General features: G+C 34.6%; 3 protein-coding genes across 4 annotated transcripts; 1 reads left to right on the top strand and 2 right to left on the bottom strand.

The window, feature by feature from the left end:
* Positions 1 to 1,530: 1,530 nt before the first annotated feature.
* Positions 1,531 to 8,710, bottom strand: LOC120579621 (uncharacterized). Its single transcript, XM_039832107.1, has 4 exons — positions 8,239 to 8,710; positions 8,061 to 8,151; positions 6,952 to 7,989; positions 1,531 to 1,560 (listed from the first exon to the last, which is right to left on the bottom strand). The coding sequence occupies exons 1-4, from the start codon at positions 8,571 to 8,573 to the stop codon at positions 1,531 to 1,533; spliced, it is 1,494 nt and encodes a 497-aa protein (XP_039688041.1). The 5' UTR covers positions 8,574 to 8,710.
* A 413-nt stretch (positions 8,711 to 9,123) lies between these two features.
* Positions 9,124 to 13,047, top strand: LOC11422527 (probable inactive receptor kinase At5g67200). The gene is made up of 2 exons (XM_003603037.4): positions 9,124 to 10,653; positions 11,796 to 13,047. Exons 1-2 carry the CDS (start codon positions 9,225 to 9,227, stop codon positions 12,377 to 12,379), a joined length of 2,013 nt encoding a protein of 670 aa, XP_003603085.2. The 5' UTR covers positions 9,124 to 9,224; the 3' UTR covers positions 12,380 to 13,047.
* Positions 13,048 to 13,302: 255 nt separating this feature from the next.
* On the bottom strand, positions 13,303 to 25,472 carry LOC11435205 (kinesin-like protein KIN-4A). 2 transcript variants are annotated; one of them, XM_003603036.4, is made up of 26 exons: positions 25,045 to 25,472; positions 23,666 to 23,812; positions 23,432 to 23,581; positions 23,060 to 23,313; positions 22,203 to 22,384; positions 21,994 to 22,118; positions 21,557 to 21,593; positions 21,165 to 21,256; positions 20,952 to 21,059; positions 20,573 to 20,686; positions 20,297 to 20,384; positions 20,028 to 20,137; positions 19,565 to 19,663; positions 19,370 to 19,483; positions 19,131 to 19,247; positions 18,965 to 19,045; positions 18,580 to 18,651; positions 16,892 to 16,985; positions 16,679 to 16,710; positions 16,501 to 16,598; positions 16,313 to 16,411; positions 15,957 to 16,178; positions 15,453 to 15,615; positions 14,510 to 14,656; positions 14,112 to 14,436; positions 13,303 to 13,859 (listed from the first exon to the last, which is right to left on the bottom strand). In XM_003603036.4, exons 1-25 carry the CDS (start codon positions 25,159 to 25,161, stop codon positions 14,221 to 14,223), a joined length of 3,078 nt encoding a protein of 1,025 aa, XP_003603084.2. In that variant the 5' UTR covers positions 25,162 to 25,472; the 3' UTR covers positions 13,303 to 13,859; positions 14,112 to 14,220. The 2 variants fall into 2 exon arrangements, with proteins under 2 accessions (XP_003603084.2, XP_024633723.1); XM_024777955.2 differs by having other exon boundaries at positions 14,118 to 14,436.
* Positions 25,473 to 25,765: the final 293 nt, after the last annotated feature.

Here is a 25,765-nt window from a genome sequence, read left to right as displayed (position 1 = left end):
TAAAACAGTCATCCAAAAACTGATTAAGAATATTTTTTTATACGTAAAAAGTCCAACAAATTAACACACACGCACAAAATACCAAAATAGCTCGGAAATATTCATTCATAGAATTAAGTTTTTTCTCGAAACTTTTTTTTTATTAGCAAAACTCAGCACCTACTCCTTTTTAAAGGAGAATAGCATTGAAAATTAACGTTAAGGAAAAAAAAATCCGTATAGAACTTATTTTATTATTGTTTTTGATAAAACCATTCAACAATATCTCAATAAGATGATGGTATGGTACAACTTGTCTCTTTAGTGTTGATGGGGAAAACACGCAGAATTTGGTGATATAGAAAAGTGCATAGTTAGACGCAGGAATAAATCTCAGCCGTTGACATCAGATTAGAAAATTTAAATTGCACATTAGTTTAATATAGTTAAATGATCTCGGTCGTTGATCTAAATTAAACGGTCATAATCTGTTACATTGTCAACAACAAGAAAACAAAATCCCTTGAAGTCAATGGAGCAAGGGGCACTTGCAAGTTTCACATGTGGCAGGGTTTATAAAATCAAGAAAAATGTTGGTTGATCAAACAAATTGGAATTTGGATTACATGCATTCAGTGTGTATCATTGTAGTTTTGGTTTTAATTGTTCGATCTTAAACCATTGATTTGTTACAATACCATACCTTACCTTTAGTAGCAATTTTAAAATCTGCAGCACTCTCTTAAAATGGTGATTAGCATTTTCTTTCAAATTTAGATTTGTTTTTATTTGAATTTATGTCAGACAATGGTGAAAGATTACAATCAATAGACTACTATACATTTATGAGTGCGGGCCATCAAAACAAACAGGTTCCATGCCTTCATTCAAAATCAATGGAAGAACATGTAGGATTAACTTGAGACGAAGACGTGCGCAAGACACAGAGAACCTTTTGCTTATCATGAAATCCGATATATCAGTATATCACACACCACCCCAATAAATTGTTGGCAATTTAGGTAAGTCACACAAAAATCAGTCTTTATCATCAAAGTGAAGCTCATCAACTACCACGACAAAATTAGGTCCAAATTCAATTGACTCATTAGTTATTGAATAAAAAAAATTGATGAAAAAAAATATTCTTAAAAAATATCATATGATCTCATTATCTGAATTTAATTTTTTTTAATAGTCGGAGTTTGAACTCCCAGACCTTACATGTATTGTCCATACCATCCATCAGTACTTACTTATTCCTAAAACCATAAATTATTTGTCCCTCCAAACTTGGCCCCAACTCACGTATTTGGGAGGCCAAACACATCATTAGAAGCTATCTTCCGATAATACAAACCTATTGGAACATTTCTTTCTATCATTTTTTTTTACTCAAAATATAATGAAAGCTATGTTCTGATTAGCCTTTTTGAGAGTTGAGAGACCTCGAGAGCATTTAGAACAAATTTTAACTTCTTTTTTTAATGTTGCCTCAATGCCTTGCTTAAGTAAACCTTATATAATTGCTCTTCTCCTATATGTTTTTCCTCATTCTTGTCCAACGTGAATTAATTCACGCTGAAAAATACACATACGTAAGTTAACCCATATTAAAAATACACATGTATAAATTAACTCACGTTCGACTTTTTTACAGAAACGAACAAAAATAGACGGAAGAAGAGCAATTTTATAAACCTTAAGACAAAAGGCCCCAAAACTAAATTTGGCCCACAACCCAGTCTTATAACTCAACAATTTTTTTTTTTCCATCAAAATATAAAAAAGTTTCTTTAAAAAAATAAAAACATTCCTATATACTTTTTTTTTTTGAAAATTTTGCTCCCCAAAATATGTTTTTCGAAAACAAAATTTTTCCAACATAAAATTTTCAAAAGAAGGGTCTTGAATATTCCTTACATTCACAAAAAACAATGACATAAATACATAATAGAATGAGTTGTGTTATTTGAACAACTATTTTGTTGACAATAAAAGATAACTATAGATTTACAAAGAAAAGATAGATATTGACACGAAAGCCAAAATAATATAGATAAAATAAAACATGATGCAAGTATGAGATAGAAAGTTGCCACAAAAGTTGTCACAAAATGGTTGTACAAATATCATTTCTATAATAGAATGATACAAAAAAACTTCTCTCAAGAGAGGTCCCATGAAAATTTGCTTGGATACGCGTTGTGCAACCATTTCTTGTGTCCTAAAAAGTATTTCTGTGAATTTTGTGAAGCTAAGTGTAAGTTTGGTTTTACGATGACAATAATTGCTTTTGTAAAATTGATTTAAGATAAAAACGAGCTGAATATAAAGTGATTTATGTAAAAATGAATTTAACAATAAGTTTAAGACTTAAATTTATCGTACAAGCAAAATCAATTCTCTTTTTAATCATCTAAACATGATAATATTGATTCTTCAACCTGCTTTCGACCTTCCATTTTTTCAAGTAGCTTTTGACCCTCCAAAATTGAAACAAAAAACATGCCAAGTTTTGTAGCTTCAGCAAAAACATGTGGGTTCTAGAGTTTGAGGTTATTCGATAGTTTTACTTCTTAATTAGTTAAGACATAAAAAGGTGTATAATAATAAAGAATACTTCGATTAAAAATAAGTGATATATACAATTCAAAATTTGAAAAAGTAGTTTTAAATAAATTTTAAATATTTTGCTTCAAGAGAAAGATAGTAATTTTAAATAAGGGTCTTGTTAACGAATGTTCTGAGACACTCTTTAAACTTTGTGTGGCAAATAAATCTGGCATATAGAGTCCTTGGAGCGGATTATAGTTTTTGTGTGGCAAATAACTAATAATGGGTTGCTTACTAACTCTAGAATGGCTAAGTGGAGTTTGAGCGATCCTTAGTGCAATCATTGTAGTTTTTGGGAAGAAACAAATTATTCATGTCCTAAGAGACCACCCTCTTGCATCAAATGTCTGGCAGCATCTCATAAAGGTCAACCGTCGTGGAGGAATTTTCATTGGTGATTTGAAAAATTGGATAGAGTTTAATATGAATCATAATATTGGACAATAACTATAGTACCAGTGGAGTGCAGTGTGGGGGACTATTTGCTATCGGCTATGGTGTTGGCGGAATAAACGGGTGCATGATCCAAATTTGTTAGGCCTTTTAAACCGTGGTGCCATATTTTTAACTTACTGCAATTTTCCAATTCAACTGCTACACAGAAGGAAAAAAAAAAACCAGGATCATCATATGATAATAGAAGCTTGATGCATGTGTCTTGGAAGGCTCCACCAAGTGGTTGGCATTGTCTAAATATAGATGGTGCAGCCAAGATAACTAATAAAGTAGCATGTTATGGTGGAGTTTTACGTGATGATAATGGAAGGTGGGTTGTAGGTTTTATGAAACATCTTGGACACACAAGTGCTTATATGGCCGAGTTGACGGGACTATATCAAGGTGTTTCATAAGCACTTGTGTGCAGTGGCGGATCTTGAGTTTTTTTTTCGGGGGTGCCAAATATTTAAAAAATATATATTAAACAGATTCAAAAGATGTGCAACATTGTTAACTGGTGTGGTGGTAATTTTACATGATTAAATCATGGGGATGCTAGTTCGATATCCACCAGGACCTTGTTTTTTGAATAAAAAAAGAAAAATTCGCTAAAAATTATAAAAAAAGGGAGGGTGCCGGGGATTGAACACACAACTTTTTACACATTGAAGGACCACATAACCACTATAACAACACGCACTTGTTGATATATCAAACATAATATGAAATTTATATAAAAACTGGGGGGTGCAGTGGCCTCCAAAGAGATCCGCCCCTGCTTGTGTGTCCAAGATGTGTGTTTCATCAAGGATTATGTTTAGCTAAAAATCAAGGTGTTTTGAAACTAGAAGTGCAAATTGACCCAGCTGTGATTGTTAGAAGAGAAGGGAGTACAGCAGGTTGGCCTCTCATAAACAAAATTAAGGCTATCCTTCTTGCTGATTGGGATGTCAAGATTATTCATGTTTATATGTCAAGATTATTCATGTTTATCAGTTAATTGGTGTGTTCATGTTCTTGCGAACATGGGATGTGTTGCTAATATGGGCAAAACGGTTTCGCTCATCCTCCAAATGAGGTAGCTGAGATTTTTGCCGATGATTATTTTATGATAGTATTCTCGCTCATCTACCAAGTTATTGTATCAATCTTCCAACTCAATCAATCTCAAACAGATTTTTTTGATGGTGTCTGAGGTTTGAACCCCGGATATGACATATATTATGCATTGTCGTTAATAACTGAGCTAAACTCACGAGGACTCAAACAGATTGATGTAACCATTCGGCTTCCTCTTACAAGAATATCGTTATACTCTTGCCAAGTAGCGTTTCAAAGTTGTATTTCAACAAATAGTTTCCACCTCCAATTCCATCAAACCAAGCATGAAGACGTGTTGTACATTTTGAATATGTTCATTTAAAAAACTAATACTAACCTCCTATTTATTATTGGCTCTCGAAGAATATGAAACTCTATTCCATACTTTAATATTGTCCTTAACTGATCCCCGTGAGCTTAGCTCAGTTGATAAGAATAATGCATAATATATGCAAGGTTCGGGGTTCAAATCCCAACCACAACTAAAAAAAATATTGTTCTTAACCGATTAATATTAATCTCCCGGTTAGTATTGGCTCTCCAAGAATATTAAACTATATTATGAAAATCCTTATAATCCAACGAAGGCTAAGAAATCTAAAGTAAGACCAATAAACTAATTAAAGTACTACTACGGTTTTTTTTTTTTTTTATCAAGTAGCTTAGTGGCTAGAGCTCACACAATTTAATTGTGGAGAAGTGGAGTGTCTGGGGTTCGAACCCCGGCCCCTGCATATAATATGCAATATCCCTACCAACTGAGCTAAGCTCACGGGAATCTTTCTACGGTTATTTCTTCTTTTTATGAAAATAGTGCACCTAATTCTATTAGCCAATTATTTTTTAAGGAATTTTTTTTTTTTTTTGGATATAGTAGTCTAGTGGCTGGAGCTCACATAATTAAATGTGGAGAAGTGAGGTGTCTGGGGTTCGAACCTCGGCCCCTGCATAAATTATACAATGTCCCTATCAACTGAGCTAAGTTCACGGGAACTTTTTAAAGGAATTCTATTAGCCAAACTTAAAAATACAAAATAAAAATAAAAATGATGATTATATAAATAATTATTTATTTGTTGGTCTTTTTTTAAAATTTCTGATAACATGAGTTTTTCTAATTACACCCTGTGTAATCCTGGTTATATCATGAAATGACAAAATTACCCTTGCATAAAATTTCATTTTCAAAAAGTCTCTTCCTTCTTTCTTGGTTACACCCCAAAACCCTTCTTCAATCTTTTCTCTTCCAAAACCATACTTCTTCAAGCAGATTTATCCCTTCTATGCAAGATTGCAAAGAAAATTTGAAGCAAATAAGGTTAGCAAGTTGTGTTCTTCAATCAATTATGTTTTTCTTGTCATGGGTTCCCTAATTTTAAGATTTTTTGGGTTAATTTGTGTTTTTCTTGTTTATGCGATTATATGTTTTTCTTTTTCTTGTACATATTTAAACACAGTTTAAGTAGGTCATGTAAACTTAATTTAATTAGGTCATGTAAATTGAGTTTAAATGTACATCCTTCAACTCAGTTTAAGTAGGTCATGTAAACTTAATTTAAGTAGGTCATATATTCTGAATTTAAGTGTACATCTAAACTTAGTTTAAGTATGTACATATAAACTTAGTTTAAGTAGATCATGTAAACTAAGTTTACATGAACCTACTTAAACTGAATTTATGTTAACCTCAACAATGGAAATTGAAACTGTGGTACAATGCACTTAAGCAAGAAGAAAAAATTGAAACTAGCATTATTGAAAAAAGAAGAAATTCATTTACTTATATGCAATCAAGTATGGATGAAAGGTGTTTTGATTCATTCTTTAATCTTCCATAAAGATTGATTGAACATCAGTATTGTTTGATCGTTTGTGGGTGAAATTTTAAAATGACAATGAAATATAAAGTTTTAAGAAAATTTATATAAAAGGACAATTTTGATATTATAATAAACTTTTAAGAAAATTTAGATGTATTAAAAAATATATAAGGTGTGAATAGAAAAATTATAAAATAAATTATGCATTAGATCATGAACAAACCATTAATTTACTACGGAAACTATTCTATCTAATTTAATTCCTATAAAAATATAATAAATAGTTTATAAACTTTTATTAGAGAGAAAATAATATTTAATAAACTATTTTAATGAATTAAAAATATTTTAAAAACTATCCTAATGTTTTTTAATATATTCAACAAGGTTGTTGACCGATGTTCAAACTCTAAAAAATTTAAATTTATTCAATTTAAAAAATGAATTTTAAACATTCGGCTATCTTATAAAATTGAAATTTATCAACCATCATATTAAACATAGATTACGAGTTTCCTCTTTCACTCCAGAATTTTTTTTTTTCTGACCCACTTTTCGAAAAAAAATTCAAGTATGACCCCCTATGGAAAAAAATTCCCAAAATGACCCACTTTTGGTTTTTTTTTTTTTTTTTTTTGTCTTTTAGTGGCGTTCCCGCCACCTGAAATGGCGGGACTGGCCGCCGGAGCTGACATCCGTCACGTCAGCCGTCGCGTCAGGCTGGCGCAACTTTTTTTTTTATTTTTTTTCGTTCCCGCCGTTTCATCTGGCGGGACTGATTATTTTATTATTTTTTTTCGTTTTTTCTATTTTTCAATTAAATAATGATGATAAATAATAATAATAATAATAATAATAATAATAAATAATAATAATAATGATAAATAATAATAATGATAAATATTTAATAAAAAAACTACTTTCTCCGCGGAAACCAATTACGCCAATGTAAACTATGACCTCCCGTAGCACATAATTTATCTTTTTTGTTCCGTACGGGTCGTTGGTGTTGCTCTTCCGCTTCGTCTTCCTCTTCCTCTTCCTCTTCCTCTTCCACATCCTCGTCAAGAATTTCAGCATCATCGTTAGTTTCCATAGCGACTTCATTTTGCATTTGTGAAGCTGAATTGGTCCAGATTTCATTAACGAAGTCATCGTCATTAAACCCTGCTGCCAGATTTTCTATGGGATTTGTTTGTGAATTTGGCCATTGAGGTGCATAGCTTGTTTGGGGATAGTTGACAAAGTGTGGAGGGGTTGGTAGGTTGAACGAGGAGTATTGTGATTGGTCTGGATAACCGGTTTGTGTGGTGTATTGAGTTGGATTGTAGTCATCAAATGAATAGTTTGATGTTCGAGAACTTTCTCCATGATGACTTTGTTGAGAATAGCTTGGATATGGGATTGGGGTGTTATGTAAGATTTGGTTTGTGGGTTGTGGCGGTGATTGGTAAGTTTGGTTGTAGTTGTAGTTGGTGGATGGGTTAAAGGTTTGGTCAAAGTTAGTGGGTGGAGGTGTCATGAATTGGTTATAGGGTGGAGGTGTATTTGACCACATATTTTCATCTGGCACCGTATAAGCTTGTGGGACTGCAGGATAGTCACGCGGCAATCCTGGTAAAATTGATGCACATGCTTGCCTTGGGTTTGACAATAATACTTCTCTAGAAAGCCACAGATAATCTCCGAAAAATTCCCAATACCATGCAAAATATTGACGATTTGGATAAACCTCATGGTTATACCGAACGCCGTGAAGTGCTAATTGATGACGTTGGTTCCAGTTTTGGACTTGACGATGATGCTTATCTCCCCACGAGCCTTTAATTCTATCTTTTGACAAATTAATTTTGTGGAAATCTTTCAAATTTTCTGGTAAGGAAGGTGGGTGTTGCGGTAAGCCAAATTGAAGCCTTACTCTGTCTGTCTGATGTCTCTCGACAATCTGAAAACAGATGAGATATGTGTTTGCAGACCATATCTGGCTTTCTTCTTCGTTGCTGTAATTGAAGTTGACATAAGGCCTCCAGGAGAACTGTTTAAAAAGAATGAATATTAGTCTTCAATTGTTGACTAAAAAGCAAAGACTAACAGAAAGTGTAATACCTGATCATATGTCATGGTGTCGATTTTTAAACGCGTACATACGAGATTATGGCGAGGATTTTCCACGAATTTATTACCATGTTCTAGCCATCTAGTTAATTTTGAAAATGTTATAATTAGTAAAGTCTGGATAAATTTATGTAAAAATTAATAAAAAAATAACATTTATTTTACTTACATATTTGCCAACGGAAGTTGTGCATGAGCTTGTGGGGGTATCCTTGGCACGGGAGCTAAGCATGACATTCTTGACCACGCCCATGCTTGCAAGAGAATTGTGCACCCAGGCATTTCGGTATTGCCATATATTGCACCGTCACACAAGGATCTATATAGCGTGGCCAAACAAGCTGAACCCCAACTATACTGTCCAACCTCCTCAGGTGATTTATCCAACAATTGCAAAAATGACAAATGTACAAGATTACCACTATTATTAGGCATTATTCGAGAGCCTATCAAGTATAAGACATAGGCTCTAAACAAATGTAGAGTTGTGGGGGGACCTGTCATACCAACACCGTTGATATATTCTTGAAGCCATGATAATCTTATACTCTTCCCGTCATGGCGAGAGTTTAATGGCTTACTTCCTAATATAGGTTCAACAATGTCCCACCCAACTTCTGTTTTACATTGGCGTAATTGGTTTCCGCGGAGAAAGTAGTTTTTTTATTAAATATTTATCATTATTATTATTTATCATCATTATTTAATTGAAAAATAGAAAAAACAAAAAAAATAATAAAATAATCAGTCCCGCCAGATGAAACGGCGGGAACGAAAAAAAAAATTAAAAAAAAAAGCAGCGCCAGCCTGACGCGACGGCTGTCAGCTCCGGCGGCCAGTCCCGCCATTTCAGATGGCGGGAACGCCACTAAAAGACAAAAAAAAAAAAAAAAACCAAAAGTGGGTCATTTTGGGAATTTTTTTTCAAAGGGGGTCATACTTGAATTTTTTTTCGAAAAGTGGGTCAGAAAAAAAAAAATTTCCCTCCCTCAAGTTATGTACCTGATGATCACGTGATCCCTGACAGTCCTTTTGTCACGTACTGCTCGCTTCTCTGTAGACTGTAACTGTACTGTACCACTCTTGTGAAATCTAAAAGCCTATTATTTCTCCCATTCCTCTTTTACCTCATAACCAAGTTAACAACTATTTCAAATGAACAAAAAACATTCTCATCACTCATCTCACCTCTATTCAACAATGGCACCCAAAACAAACCACTCAAACACTTTCATCATCTTCTTACTACTCACAACTACTACATTCTCCAACTCAACCAAACTCAACAACAAAACCAAACCCTCTCTCTCAGATCCTACATCTCTTTTAGCATTCAAATCAAAAGCTGACCTAAACAACCACCTCAACTTCACAACCAAAACCCCATTCTGCAACTGGCAAGGCGTAGAATGCAACAACGAACACAAAGTCATTCGTCTCATTCTCCGCAACTTAGATCTCGGTGGTTTTTTTCCTTCTCGGACACTCTCCAATCTCGACCAACTCCGTGTACTCAGTTTACAGAATAACTCCCTCACCGGAACCATACCCAATCTCTCCGGTCTTTTCAACCTCAAATCACTCTTTCTCGATAATAACTACTTCACTGGTTCAATCCCATTTTCTATATTCTCTCTTCACAGACTTAAAACTTTGGATTTCTCTCATAACAATCTCTCTGGAAATATTCCTACGCATTTCATTAACGTTGATCGTCTTTACTATCTTCGTTTAAGCTTCAACTCTTTCAACGGTACTATTCCTCCGTTTAATCAATCTTCTCTCAAAACTTTTGATGTTTCCGGTAACAATCTCTCCGGTGCAGTTCCGTTAACCACTGCGTTGTCTCGTTTTCAGCCTTCTTCTTTTGCTTTAAACCCTAACCTCTGTGGAGAGATTATTCGGAGAGAATGTCGTCCATCAACGCCGTTTTTTTCTCCGGCTACTCCTCCGACGGTTGGACTTAACCAGAGTGCGAAGGTTCATGGATTAATCCGGCAGCCGTATGGAAAGAAACATGATCGGAGAGCGGTGATAATCGGATTTTCAACTGGAATCGTTTTTCTGTTACTTTCTCTAGCGTGTTTCGCGGTGGTGATAAAGAAACAGAGAAAGAAAAAGGGAAAAGGAACTTCTGGATCGAGTGTGATGGCTTCTGACACGGCGGCGGCGACGGTGGAGGAAGCGGTGGTGATGCAAATGGAGCAAGAGAGAGAGTTAGAACAAAAAGTAAAAAGAGCGCAAGTTGCAAAGAGTGGGAGTTTAATATTCTGTGCGGGTGAGTCTCAGGTGTATACGCTGGACCAGTTGATGAAAGGTTCTGCGGAGCTATTAGGAAGAGGGTGTTTAGGAACAACTTATAAAGCGGTGCTTGATAACCGTTTGATTGTAACAGTGAAGCGTCTTGATTGTGCGAAAATGGGTGGGTATGTTAGTAAGGATGTTTTTGAGCGTCACATGGAATCAGTTGGTGGTCTTCGTCATCCGAATTTGGTTGCTGTTAGGGCTTATTTTCAGGCTAATCAAGAGAGGCTTATTATCTATGATTATCAGCCTAATGGAAGTCTCTTCTCCCTCATTCACGGTACATTATCTATCATTATCAGCTTAATTTAATCTATTAGTAATTTTTTATCTGACCCAATCCAATGATCGACTATTATGGAAGATAAATTGTTGACACATTAATTTCTAAGGTTTTATTTTTAATTTTATAACAAAAAATTTGAAATAATACTATTGATGGGCACTATATAGTAGGTATTGTGTTTAGTTGATATAAAGAGAAGGGAAATGCTAACGTGGAAAGTCTTGTTGAAATAATATTTGGTTTGTAGCGTGGAAAGTCTTGTTGAAATAATATTTGGTTTGTAGCGTGGAAAGTCTTGTTGAAATAATATTTGGTTTGTAGCGTGGAAAGTCTTGTTGAAATTCTCTTTTGCACGTGATTGTAATATAGATTTGAGCTTTTTAACCAGCACCGAGAATCTTGCTGCTGACTATAGTTAGACTAGGAAACATGAATTGATTCTTTGATGATTTGATTTATTTTAAGGTATAAGATAGTAGTGAATTAATTAATTGAGGAAAGAACTTATTCTGTGTCGTATAGCGAACTAATTTTAAACTATCTTATGTTATGACTGGGAAATAGTTGTTAATTAGTAAGTTAGTTGAAAGACATTTACTACTGAATTCGGATTTTAGATTGGAGTTGATGATAGAAATTGATGAGTCATAACGAAATCTGGACAAAGATCCTGATTCCTGAATGAAGAGTTTTAAATCAACTGCATTATTTTGGCTGTACACACGAGGTGGAACCCAAGGTGCTTGGTTGATTATAGCTTGCTGTTGGCTTAAAAATCTAATCCTGTCCTTTGGGTCCCCTACCATCTCTACTGCATACACTGCTATTATTATTACTGTCATGTGAAAATTATGAGTATGTTCAAGTGGTTAAACGAGACAGGTCATGGACTTCTTGATGTATACCAAACTATATTAACCAACTACCATGACTACAACACTAGTATTCTACTTTCTTTCCTAATTTGAGTGAGTAATTCAGACTTGGTTGTTTTTATTTATTTATTTATTTCCATGTACCTTCTTTCCTAATTGGAGTGATAATGATTCAATATTTTTTTAACTAACTTATATATAATACTAGTAGTAAACTAACTAATTGAAGATGATTTGTTGTTAATTGTTTATTTGCTGCAGGTTCCAGATCAAGCAGGGCAAGGCCATTACACTGGACCTCATGCTTGAAAATAGCAGAGGACTTAGCACAAGGGCTTTCCTACATCCACCAGGCATGGAGACTGGTCCATGGAAATCTCAAGTCGACCAATGTTCTCCTAGGACCTGATTTCGAAGCTTGCGTCACAGACTACTGCCTGTCTGTGTTGACCAACCCATCTACCTTTGACGAGGTTGGTGATTCTGCACCTTATAGAGCCCCGGAGACCCGCAATCCAAATCATCAGCCAACCCCCAAATCTGACGTTTATGCATATGGTATTTTGTTACTAGAGCTTTTAACTGGGAAATATGCTTCTGAGCTTCCATTCATGGTTCCTGGTGATATGTCAAAATGGGTGAGATCTATCAGGGATGACAATGGGAGCGAAGATAACAGAATGGATATGCTTCTTCAGGTGGCTACAACTTGTAGCTTGATCTCTCCAGAGCAGAGGCCCACAATGTGGCAGGTCTTGAAGATGTTACAAGAAATCAAAGAGATTGTACTCTTGGAGGATAGTGAGCTGGACCTACGTAGTAGCAATGCCATTGCCATGTCTTAGTATTCTTTTGTTTTTGGGTATGTTATAGAAGGAGGATAGAAAGACAAAAGAATAGTATGAACTGGTGTAAAAACAATTAAAAGTGAGGTACAGAAAGTTATAAACTTCACTATCTTGATATTAATTAGACTCTTGGAATGTTGATAGAATGTGGGGTGCACCTAACTTCCTTTATTAGGCTTGTCTGGTTGTATTTAGCACTGCCTCGCAGAGTCCTGAGCTTGATTCGATTTAAAAAGGTTATATCAGTTAAGGAATTGTTAGCAAGCAATTATGTTAAGGCTAAGGCTCAATTCTGCATTCAGATTCGGATTCAGTCTATAACTCAATACACTAATTAGGAGCATTTATATTTCTAAGGTGCTGATTTGGTGATTGGTAATACAATTGGTTAAAAAATAATGCAATTGAAAGAGAATAGTACAAGAAAAATACGAAACAGTCTTTTTGGTGGCTGATTTGTATCTAGAATTGTAACAGGTGGCTGTAGCAATAAAGTCCAAAGGATGGGAAGATGATGTCTTCACATGTTCGTGAGCTGTTTATAAACACATTGCAAGACAATGCTGCTGTTGATCAGTTCGCTTCTTTGTTTGTCGAGTGAATTGACAGTCAAAGACTTCAAAAAATCGTTACACAAGAATGTCTACAGCTTTGAAAATTTTCAAGTAATTTTTAGTTGGGAGCTAACAAACAACTATTCAAAAAGTAAATCTGATTTTTTTTTTTAATTGCCTTTCAGTTGGGTCTTACTGTAAACTGAAATTGGCCTTGAAATTCAATGGAAGTAAGGAAAGTTGCTTTTGCAAATACAATTTGCAAGATTAAGTTCATTCAAAATTATATTTGCAAACTTCAATCCAAACATAACCAAGCACATTCTCATGCAAAAAAAGAAAAACCAGTTAACAACTGCAATTAGCTTTAGGTAAATGGCAATCTTATTTTACAAACTGTACGGAAGAATATCTTTCAATATAATAATGACTAATGTTGCACCTTATTCAATAAAAATAAAATAATGTTACAGTTACACCAAAACACTAATTTTACAGCTTTTTACAACAGGAAGTTCTAGATGAAAATACCTACAGAAGAATTTCCTCCTGGTATGTGACATGCTACTGCATAAAATCTATCAACAAAAATCAATTGGCTTCAACACAGCACGGCCTTCAGAACACACAAAAAGGAATATAAGATGTTAAATACACGTTCCCAGGATTTGATACGAGAATCTTCCCTTGGTTTCTTCTAATGTTGGTATGGACATACTATTTTCCAAGAACTGTCTGGCAGAATCTAAGACTGTCTCCAAGAAAGCAATATCTTTTGTTTTTTATTATTTGGGGGTACCTGTACGTTGCCGCACACTTCCTAAGATGTTCCATATACAGTAATTATGACAAAAATTTCCAAGATCTGGACGGCATTATTCAAGACATCACCATATACTTCTTCTGCAACTACTTATATTACACTGTTGCAAGAAATAAGGAATTTCAGATCACTGTATCTATATTTACTATTAAGAAAAAAGGAAGTGTTTTGGCAGTTATTATGTAAAGTCAAAGAAGGATATAAAAATGAAAAGGATGTAAAATAAAAAGTTAAAGGCTTGATTTGATATACATTCCTTCAAAAGGATATGATTTTGCAAGATCATGTGAATGGCAGTTGCACAATGATTTGCATCTAATTATATTAAATAAATAAATTAAAGGGTCACTACCTGTACCTAGCGCTGTTATTTCAAATGCCATTTTGCCATGTGCCTACGATAATTCTGGTGGGTCTAAAAATATAGAAACAGCAACTGTGCTGGTAATGAAAATAAAATATCACATGATGTGTGGCAAAGCCTGTGAGCGCGGTCTTGCTCTCATAATTGTCTCATCACTGTGTCGAATCAATTCTGAAAGTTTCCATGGTTTCTGCCACTTCCATTTGAATTGCAATAGCCACTGATGATGACTTCTTTTCCACCTCCATAACTTGCCAGAAGCTTGTCCTACAATTGCTAGTTTTTTCATTGACAGCTGCCCAATGGGTTTCATCTGAAATAACAGCAAATTCACATCATCTCCTATACAAGATAGACCAATTTCATATAAACGACGATTAACTTACCCTTCTACCCTGATCTACAAATGCTGTCGATTCCCTCGTTAAGCCATTAGCAACCCCTGGTGTATATTTGAGTTGTCTTGGTACTGGTACAGACATTGGTCCTTTCATATCTTCAGTATACTGTCTCAATGAATTTGGAGAATTTCCCTGTTGATGTAGAGTGATGTGATGAGAAGTTAACTATTAGAACAAAATAAGTCAATACCTTATGACAATTATAGTATAAGAGGTAAAAGAACGCCCAACCAAAAATTTGCTACAGCAGCAACCATTAAATAATAATTGATGGAATCCTAGTCTAATTCAAGGAGACGGTTGTGGATCATTCAAAACTAAGAGGCTATTTAAAAATCCTCAATTTTAATTTTATTTCTAGTTTAAATAACGGAACATAATTCAAACTTTCAAATTCATTTATAATCAAGCTCAAAAAGCCGCTGATTCAGGAGACAGTAACATCAAGAATGTTTTGGTTTATTTTGATTGGATTCTACTAGTTCAATACTACTGGAGTATTCTGAAAGTTTATTGAGGGTTGGTAGGTCAAGTATTTAGGGTATAATTGGTTGGGTAGAAAAAGGGGAAGTGAAAAATAGTGGGGGGGAACTAGGAATTAAACTAAACATTATATTTGTTTTATGCATGATATCCAAGAACATTAGGTGTTATTCTGATGTTAGTTTCAACTAACTCATATGAGCTTAGATCCGGTTCTTTTACAGACAGCAATACAATGAGCTATTTATTTTAAACCATAATTGATTTTTACTTGAAGCTACTCCAGAACCCATGAAAAATCCTAAATCCAAATTTGGCATAATGTTCACAACCTAAAACAGCACTCTAATAATTAAGTCTTGAGGTATAAAGTTCCAGCATTTGTCTCCCTATTCAAAGCAATCTTACTTGCGTATAATGCCTCACAAAGTAACAATAATCTTACAGAAGCTGGGGTAGCCAATGTGGTTGCGCCAACTTGCTCTCTCACTTTTAGCTCCTTCTCAGTTTCCTTTCTCTTCATCTCACTTTGCCGCAAAAGACCGACAAGTTCTTTGATTTGATCTTTCATTTCTCTGATCTCCATGTCCTTCTCCCAGAGTTGGCACCTGTTGATATAGTATGAAACGATACTTCAAATTTCAACAGTATAAACCAGGATAAGCTACTCAATAAAACGATACAAGAGCTTATAAACATGACTTTTAAATGCCACATATTGCAATCTTTATCTTATATCTGTGCTTCGTTTTTACGGTTAGGAATCAAACTCGGTACCACAGAATCTACAACACCCAACACCCCGCACACCAACAACTTATGCTAGACCCCGGTCGTAATCTTATATATGTGCTTTGTATATAAATTTGCAAATTGTGCAGTTAACTTGTTTCTAGAGTACTGAAACTATGAAGTACAAATAAAAGAGAGGTTTGGACTAAGAGGGCACCTAGCATCTCCAACAGAGTTAAACATAGATTGAAGCAAATTCTTGGCATCTCCCATTGAGCGCAACTGATTCCAACGTCCGCGATTAGTGAATGCCCTCTCTCGCTCTTCTGCCTCGGAAAGTTGAGAAGCCATTGCTACAAGTGAATTAGAGGATATACTCAGCATGCTCTCAAGTGAAGCTATTCTCGCCATTCTTGCACTTGGTGACATGGAGGAGGCCCTGAGAAGAAAAGTGTTGAAAACAACCAGGATGACATATGTTATACTTTGTGCATTGCACTCAATATCGTTCCAAGGATCCATTTGAAAAGTGAAGTTGTAGGCATTTACAAAATAAGATTTGTAAGAACAAACCTGGCAAATCCATTCTTCCCTCTTGGAGGACTGAGACCCTTAGCAGCAAACTCATTTACATGCTTCAGCATGGCTAGCTCCTCTGCAAGGGCAGCTCGCCTGAAGATTGCATCATAACTTTAATGACTACACTCTACACAACAGATCAGTCACTAATAAAAGTAATTACAGAAACATATATTACATACACTTCGCTCTGTTTCTCATACTCGAAGCGAACTTCATGTTCTTTAACCATGACTTCTAGTTCGTGATCAAGCCACCGTTGCAAGGACTTCTCATTGCTCTAAAGTTGAAAATCACAAACTTATTTAAGATGACATGTATAGTAAAGGCAACCTAAGAAGGGAATAGAAAATTCAGTACCTGCCCATTTGTTCCATTTCCATTTGTTGCAACTGGAAAGTGACATAGAATGAGGAGATTAAACAAAATAAAAGCACAACAATATCATCATGCTGTTTACTAAAACACAGTCTCCTCTACAAGTGAAAATATAACTTAATAACATCTTTTGCCTTTAAATACCAAAAGACTCAAAATCTTAAATTTATTATTGCTACATAAAACAAATCATACCTGAAGTGTCTCGGCTGGAAGTTTTACGAGCTTCAAGCAACTCCTTTAACCTCTTGGTTGCCATTGCAGCTTCTTCAGTTTTCCTTTGAAGGACCTGAATATAACACGTACTTGCTTAACACAGGCAGCTACCACTGAAGCATGCACAGTTGCACACTGCAAAATTGAATTCGCGCTACACATATCCAGTACAATACTTACCGACTAAATATCAAAATTATTTTTCAAAATAAAAAATTGGATACTCCATTTGGATACCGTTTATACTTTTTGGGCTCGTAACAGTGTGTCTGCAGTCCGAGAAATAAATACATGTTTGTTGTGATTTTGTACAAAAATTATAAAATTTGGTTTTTCTTGTCCTAATTTACTCGTTTTCCTATATTTCCTAATTCTATTTTGATTTGTGATGTAATAAAAATTCTGAAAGACGTAAATATTATGTTCGATCTTATACTTATTTGTGATTTCTACCTTTTATACAACCTAAGTGAAGACCTAATCACCAAAGCGGCTGTAGTTTAGTGGTAAGAATTCCACGTTGTGGCTGTGGAGACCTGGGCTTGAATCCCAGCACCCACAATTTTTTTCTGCAAACTATAAAAAATTCAAATGTCGATGCTGTCTCGGCTGGAAATTTTACGAGCTTCTAGCAACTCCCAGAAGGACTACCTTGATATTTTCTTTATTACATTGAACATTATTTCCATATTTTCTGCTATATAAACAACCTTTCCTGATTTGTTCTAAATATCTTTTCTATGTCCGAATTTTCTCGTTTTCCTAATTCTATTTTGATTTGTGATGTGATAAATTATGAAAGACGTCTAATTGTATACTTTTATGTTAGATGTTGTACTCCCTCCGTCTCAAATATAGGTGTCCTCTTTCTTAATTTCTTTTGTCTCATATAGGTGTCCTCTTTCTTAATTTCTTTTGTCTCATATTATTTGTTCCTTTCATAATATCAATACGACATGTATTATTTTTTTCCACTAACATACTTTTATTTATTGCATTTAAGTTTTCTTTCCTTTATACAATCTAAGTGGAGAACTATTCACCAAAGCTGCTGTAGTTTAGTGGTAAGAATTCCACATTGTGGCCCAGGAGACCTGGGCTCGAATCCAAGCAGCCACAATTTTTTTCTATTACTAAAAAAATTTAAATGTCTAAGCTCACTCAATTAAGTGTTTTGCACATTGATACATGTTGATTAAATTAACTAAATCGATGCCCAGCATACAGGGGAAGGGGCCGTTAATTTAGTTACTTTAGTTAAATTAACTAGGGTACCCCCTAGTTCCCTGTCAGAAAGACGAAAAAAGGCTACGTGTAGGGGGAAAAACTGTCCCACCACAATTTCCTCAAGTCCTTTATTTCTACTGTTGATGAAATCATCATTCTATGGATTAGAGATTATTAGTAATTTCTAATTTGAACTATAACTTTCTAAGTTCAAACATAGTGCACACAATGCTGAGAAGTAGACTTTAAAAAAAAAAATACTAGCAGGAGAAACTGTTGAGTAGAAATTTATGAATTAAGGCTTAAGATCACTCCAATTAGGCAACAACATCAGCAAAGCTAAAATGCATATGGCTTAGGAGATTAATTTTATAATAAAGTATTCAAAGCAAGATTATTAAGTAAAACAAAGCAGCATTGAACAATTTGGAAATGCATACCATTCTCTGGCGCTGATTTAAAGCTTGTAGCTTGTGCTTTTCATATTCACTTTTTCTTCCCTCCTTCCTTAACTGTTTTGCAAACACATAATCAATGTGAGGTGATCATGCAACACTCTAACAGTAATGTAAATGCAATTGCAAAATGACACGGCCTCTAGTTCCACCTTTTTATTTGATATTTGCAAGCTTAGGAGTAGTTGGGACACCTCTACTCCGCATGAATTATCGTTTATAATTTTATGAAGAAACATGAAAGTAATAGCACATAAATTATTTCACTTTAGGCAAAACATTAGCTAATGAACATTCAGCACCTTGAGATATCATCGAGAAGTAGCTGGAACAAATTAAATAACATGATAAAAGAGGAAGCTTGACATACTTGCAACAGTTCTTTCTCTCTAGAAGCCTTCCACTGCCGAAACTGTTCTGCCTCTTGTTTTATCTTTTGCTGCAACTGAACCTGCAACATTATTAAGGTTATAAGTCATAATAAAGATTATATAAAGCAATTATAACCATGGATTTGTTTAAATACAATCGTCAACCTTTTGGGCCTTTATAGACTGTATTTCATCTTGCAGCCTCTTTGTTGCCTCATCGCTTTTTTGCTTTTGCTTCATAAGCTGGACCTGACTCTCTTGCTTCTTCTTCAGATCCAAAATCTAACATGCAGAGTTTTGACAAGGGTTTTGCAATTTAGAATATATTCAAATTTAAATCTTATAAACGGATAATAGATGTTATTTTATACTTAAATAAATAAAAGGCAAATTGGACAACCCACTTGTGCTTCAAGTGCTTTCAATTTTTGGGAATGGGTATCCTCTAATTTCTGTGTTTGTCCATCAGAGTTGGCAGCAAGATTTTCAACTTCGGCCAAAAGACAATCTCTTTCTTGCTGCATTCATAAATTAAGCACATAAGTGAATACTAGTTTTTCTGTAAAGGTCAAAATAAATTTGCATAACTTCTATCAAACCTGCACTGTTCTCTTCTCATCCTCAAGTTCCGTTATCTTCCTTCCAAAGTGCTGCTTGAGTACTTCAGCGTCAGATACTCCAAACAGCTTCATCTCAGACTGTACAGACATCAATTCCAATAAGCTTGTTAATAAAATATGAGACAGGAGAAAAGACAGAAGACTCTTTTCTCCAATAATGCTCGGAGAAAACAACTCTGTTTCTTTCGTGATTTTCTTTTTCTTTTGGTGCCTTACAATAATTCAATTCCTCTGTGACGGATCTGATATTTTCAGTACTATAACAACCTTACTAAGTTATGTGCCTGCTTTCATTTATCAAGATAAAATGGACACCGTGTTTCAGATAAATTTCCTTATAATAATTCAATTCCTCTTGGCTGTATTGATTTTAATTTTAATGTGCTTTTCACTGGTGCATAATGTGGATATACATCTAATTATACATATGAACTGCAACAACCTCTTTCTGCTCCAAGCGTTTATTCAATTCATGCAACTCTCTATCCATACTATTTTGCAGAAGTTTGTGCTCCCATTCTTTTGCTACTTCTTCAATTTCCCTGGAATCACCTGCTAAAACGAGCAACTTGTACCGTGAGTCATGCAGTTCTAATAACACTAGATCAAGTAGTAGCAGAAAATGAGATAGACAAAGGACTGACTTAAGCAAGTGCATGTGTAGAACTGACATTGATCAAATATTAAATTTCGTCCAAAGACGAGACTTGCCTGCTGTTTCATGCATTGGACAATCAGCCACTGTGGTAGGTAAGGTCTTTTTAAGCTCATCCGTCTTCACAATGCATGTGCCTCCATCCTGAAAATCAAAGTTTTCAAGCTTGCATGCATAAATTATCCACCCAATATACTCAATTCATTTTAACTAGCAGGATGCAACTATAGTGATAACATGAAAGGACAAATTTCGGGATTAAAACACCATCTGAGAAAGAAAAAAAATTACTTGAGTCAGAGAAAAATAACAGCAAAAAGTTAGGGGCATACATAAGCATCCTTTTCATTTTGTTCTGCGACAGAGCATCTACTACGGTGTTCATGAAGTTCACGGCAAAGGTCTTCATTAGCAGCTTCAAGCAAAACAATCCTTTCCTTAAGACCCTATATAATAAGTTAAAAGATGATTACATATTTACAATATGAATTCAAACCGTTTCCTTGTATGAAATGTATATAAAAATAGTGGCAAAAGCCCAATTAATGCTAGGATACTTTTCTTCATATAATAAACAGTGATAAGGATTGATTGGTATCTCATCACACACTACAAATTTAAGCCATTGAATGCCACCAGTAGGCTATTATAGGAAATATATTTAAGAAATTAAGACTTCTCTGAAGATTCATAATGACGGAAGCCAAATACCTGAACTTCCTCAGATGAGCCACCGGCACGAGCACAAAGCTCTGCCTGCAAACACTCCAGTTGTTGTCTCATTTTTAGCATTTCACTGGACATGGGATCTCTATTGACCTAGAGAAGAATTTTAAAAGAGGTGAGCCTCAATGACTATCATAGTAAAATTATCTCGATTTTGTCAAATGAAAAACTGCGAACAAAAAATAATGCAATACTCACAACAGGCTTATTTTGGATATTGCGTGCACGATTTGCATACTTTAAAGTGTTTAGGGTTTCCTCAGCATTAATATCAGCAGGACTTATGCAGGCTGAAATAGAAATGTTGTTTGGATGTAAGAAAAAAAAAAACAGATAGTCTTAGAAGCAACATGAAAAGCGTGGAAGTAAAATAGAAATACATGATGGAGCATTCTAATCCTTTGCATCAACCATTTAGTTGGAAAAATTTCAAACCTTATGAAAAATACAGAACACAGTTTATAGATTTCAGCAAGTTTAAGATAGGTTATTAACTTTGGTTCCAAGATGAAGATTAAAAATGTTAGGTTGAAGTTAAAGGCCATTTATGGTACAAAAAGAGAGAAAAAAACACAACAGAAACAACTAACCTATCATGACAGTTCTGCTGTTACCCCCAAGTGAATCCTGCAAAATCATTTCACTTTTTAATCTAAAAAAGAAAGTAAACAAAAAACAGAAACGGAATAAAAATTAAAAATTAAAACAAATATTCCATAGACAAGTTTCTTGTTTAATATCGTTTTTATTTATCAGTAATAAGTATTTATTTTCTTCTAGGAAAATATAACATTCCAGCTGCAAATAGTCCGGCTTCAAAATAGGTGAACTTTGTGATGTAAATGATGTGTTTGTAGCACAATACATTCTTAAAATATATGAGCTTCATATGGACTAATTTGTAGATCGATTCGGAGAAACAGGGGATATGGTGCACACTAATCCTTCTATCTATAAAATATTTTCAATATCATAATAAAGAAAAGTGTATGCTGCAAAAAGAAAGCTAAATATGAAGATATCAAACCTGTAAAAGCCTAGTAAGTTTACTGTCCCTGTATGGAACATGAACACCTTCCTTTCGCTTCTTTTCATCACCAAGTGCACTAATAACATTACCAAGAGCTAGAAGGCCTTTGTTAATATGAACTCCTGATTTAAACATTAAATGACTAGTGAATATATAATATCAAAAGCACGCTTAAAATATTAAACTGAAAATTGTCACAAACTTACCTTCCTTAAAACGCATACCATCAGACCCTGTTCTTTTAGCTCGTTCTGATCCGGCAAGATCTACTAAGTGCAACTTAGCACAAAGATACTCATCATTCATAGTATCATTTAAGCAGCTATCATTAGGATTCTTGGGCTTGCGCATTTGCTCTAATGTTATGGTGAAGATGGCATGAGATCGGCTAGTTGGACATATTGAAGAAGTATAAGAAATAAAAGAGAACTCCAGTAGAATAAAAAGCAACAACGGTTTGAGGCATAACTTTTCAATCATGTAATTGTACAACAGAACCAAAATACTTTTCCCACTACATGGGGTCTCAACGGCATAGAACAACCATCATAATAGTATTTATGAATCACATAGAATGACAAAACTATTCAAATTGTGTCTCATCATGGACTGAGACCAGCAAGTAAGTAGGTGGATAATTCATTGAAAAATCCATAAAATGCTTATAAAATTGCAAACATTCTTACAGTGACAAAAGTTTCATCTATTAAATTCCAGAAAAAAAAAAGTTCCATCTATTAATCCACTGTAATAACTAGAAGCCCAAACATTTCATCATAACCGATTCTAAAGGGATAAAACTCAAAGCTCGATCTCATTGTTAGATGCTGGAAATGACAGCAGACTGTTAAAACAAAGAGATGACAAAGGTGGAGAATATCTGATTTCTTCAGTTATTTATCAATTCATTATCTGAATTTGACATGGTATGATTCTTTCTCTAATCATGTATTGTGGCCATGCTACCCAAAAGTAGTCCAAGAGTCTAAAAATCAGATAGTTATTTCACAAATAAAAACTAATTTATGCAGATGAACGAAGAGAAGAAAAATGCATTATCAACCTGGATTGGTTGTTCATATTTGTGCTCCCAGTTGCTCTACTTGAGGATCCCTGTTCGAGGCAAGCAGCCATTTCTTTTAGTGTTGTGACACCGACTTCTGTAGACCCTGCAAGGGTTATAACACCATTTGATGTCTCACGAATTTGTATTGGCGGCTTCCCAGGAGAGGTTGTTTTTCCTGCATGTCCATTTGCAGTTTCTGTTTTGCTCAATGAGGAGGGATCCAGTAAATCTCTTACTTCTTCTTTAAGAATCTTTTCACAATTAAATATTGTTGTTAGATACTTAATCTAGATAACTTTGCACATATGAAGTATACACAGTTCAATGATGAAACTACAAGCAGTGAGAAAGAAAAAAAAATCAACAGACCTCGATAAAGGAAACATGCAACTGAAATTCACTCTGGTCCTTTAAGGTCCCAATTTTGTTGAACAAAACATTCATAACTTGAGGTATTATTCCTATTTGGAAACCTTCTTTAAACCCAGTTCCCATGGTGTATGTTTTCCCAGAACCTGTCTGCAATGAAGTAAAAATGTCAAATGGAAAAGAGTTACAAGTGTTGTGGCACGTAGCTTCTGTCTCCGTTAGTAATGACTATACCTGACCATATGCGAGAACAGTAGCATTATATCCTTGGAACAAACCATCAACAAGTGGAGAAACACATTCTTCAAACATGTCATTCGAGGGAGAACCAGTGCTTCCATAAACATGATCAAATGTAAATGAGCGAGCACCAATTTGCACCTAAATTATAGCAACAAGTCAGTTAGCATACCCTCCAAAATTGGTACCAAGGAGAATCAAACCTAAGACCTTAAGAGGAACACATTCCAAGATCCCAAGCCAACACCACCAGACCAACCCAAGTGGGTTCACACTTTTAGCGACTTAAAAGATATTAAGGGATGCCATATTTAAAATCAAACATAGATATATCCCAAAGAATTAAAATAATAAGCAATTGGCATCCATGAAAACAAAAAATTCTAAAAGCCAATTGTCTATGAAAATAAAATAACCATGACAGATTTCAATTGAAGATTAAAGGCATATACGGAAACATTCAGTGCGAATACTTTACAAAGAAGAAGAAACTAATACCTATCATTGCGAAAAATAAATCAGCTGATAACCTTTGATTAGTAGTTCTAGTGCATATACAGCAGTTGAATTTTGACATTAGAAACCGAAAAACATCAAAAGGCAAAAGAAAAGAAAATCAGCAAGCAATTGAACCAAATTCCAAAATTAAAGAGATACTGTCATTTTCAAAGACTCCTGACCATTTGATTAGTAGTTCTAGTGCATGTTTGAATACACTCTTTGAGGAGGTAAACTTTGGTTATGTAGAATTGATTGTGACATTTTTGAAGGTGTTCTAGCTGAATTGAGTTTTTTAGGAATTGACTCTACCTTGACGCTAAAAATTGATGTTTTTTCCCCTAAAATTAATTTTTAACCTGGAATTTTTTTGTTAAACTCATTTTTACATGAAAATACTCGAACATAAATTCTTTACATTATTAGTCATAATCAATTTTTCATAATTAATTAATTCAAAATCAATTTTTCTCACGGCAAAACAAACCAAACTTAATTTGCGAATATACTTATAATCTTAAAGAGATATTGTAAAACTGGGTAAAAAAAATCTTGCTCTCGTCCCTATAAAAATCAAAATCATGTTATATTTACCTAAAATAAATTTTCAGAAAGTACACTGACCAAATCCAGAAATAGAATGAAGTCAAATATATCCCAATTAAGTAAACTATCAGATCATAATTATAAAACCGATTTTAACCTATCTATTTTTAGAACACTTGTGTTCAATCACGTAATCATTTTCCGATCTAGATCTCTTCCACATAAACACTATAATTCCAAAAGAGGAGATATCTATAGCATTCTATAGAGTCAACGACAATGCATTTCATTTTACACATTCAACATTGTTGAGTTGATAGTGTATGCACCTGAGGCTTCCCAGCAACGACGGTTACACAATCTTTGCATCCTTGAAGCTTCTCATCCGCGATTAATGGCCGTACATGAACCGCAACTTTCACGCAACAATTTTCCCCTCCTTCCATAGGGAAGAAAACTAACCAGAGTACCAGAGTTAGTTACGATCAATTCACAATTCACTGAGATTCAGTACTTGTCGCTTCGATCGATGAATTAAAAAAAAAAAATATGACTGAGCTGCTGAAGTGGAGAGAATATGATAATGCTAGAGAGAGAAAGTAATGTGGTTGAAGAGGGAGAGAGAGAGAGAGTGAAAGAGGAGGGGTAGTTGTGGAAAGAAAAAGGAAGGTTTCATAAGAGAGTATGAGCAGTAACCGTAAGGACAACAACTACTGCTATCATTTTCCCTTCACCTTCACTGCATTATGAGGTCGCGTGCTTTCAACTTTTGTTGCTTTTTTTCTTTCCCAGTTTACCCTTTTTCAACGGTCCTATACAACTGTACTCCTATTCCCGCAAAAAAGATGCGGCTTTTGTTGTATCAAATTTACCATCTTACCCACGCCAACTTTTGATTAATCTCTGTTTTTTATGTTAATTAATTACTAGTAACTGTTTGCTTTTTGTTTTTTGAGGTCGGAGGAGGAATGTTTTTTTCATGTTTGTGGTCCAAAAAGGTTAAAGAAGCAACAATGATAGTAGTCATTGATTCCTCTTTTATATGATAAG

Source organism: Medicago truncatula, chromosome 3 (genome assembly GCF_003473485.1).
Source record: "Medicago truncatula cultivar Jemalong A17 chromosome 3, MtrunA17r5.0-ANR, whole genome shotgun sequence".
Lineage (NCBI taxonomy): Eukaryota > Viridiplantae > Streptophyta > Magnoliopsida > Fabales > Fabaceae > Medicago > Medicago truncatula.
Note: the sequence above shows the minus strand (reverse complement) of the source record. Positions and strands in the feature narration are given on the sequence as shown.

Coding starts and splice junctions, on each gene's coding strand:
- LOC120579621 (XM_039832107.1), bottom strand. CDS start 8,573: ATGACAGGTCCCCCCACAACTCTACATTTGTTTAGAGCCTATGTCTTA. Junction 7,990..8,060: donor ACACCATGACATATGATCAG/GTATTACACTTT, acceptor CTTTTTAAACAG/TTCTCCTGGAGGCCTTATGT. Junction 1,561..6,951: donor AAGAGCAACACCAACGACCC/GTACGGAACAAA, acceptor TGTATTTTTCAG/CGTGAATTAATTCACGTTGG.
- LOC11422527 (XM_003603037.4), top strand. CDS start 9,225: ATGAACAAAAAACATTCTCATCACTCATCTCACCTCTATTCAACAATG. Junction 10,654..11,795: donor TCTCTTCTCCCTCATTCACG/GTACATTATCTA, acceptor TATTTGCTGCAG/GTTCCAGATCAAGCAGGGCA.
- LOC11435205 (XM_003603036.4), bottom strand. CDS start 25,161: ATGGAAGGAGGGGAAAATTGTTGCGTGAAAGTTGCGGTTCATGTACGG. Junction 19,664..20,027: donor AACGCTTGGAGCAGAAAGAG/GTTGTTGCAGTT, acceptor ATGTCTGTACAG/TCTGAGATGAAGCTGTTTGG. Junction 14,437..14,509: donor TTGTAGATCAGGGTAGAAGG/GTAAGTTAATCG, acceptor CTGTTATTTCAG/ATGAAACCCATTGGGCAGCT.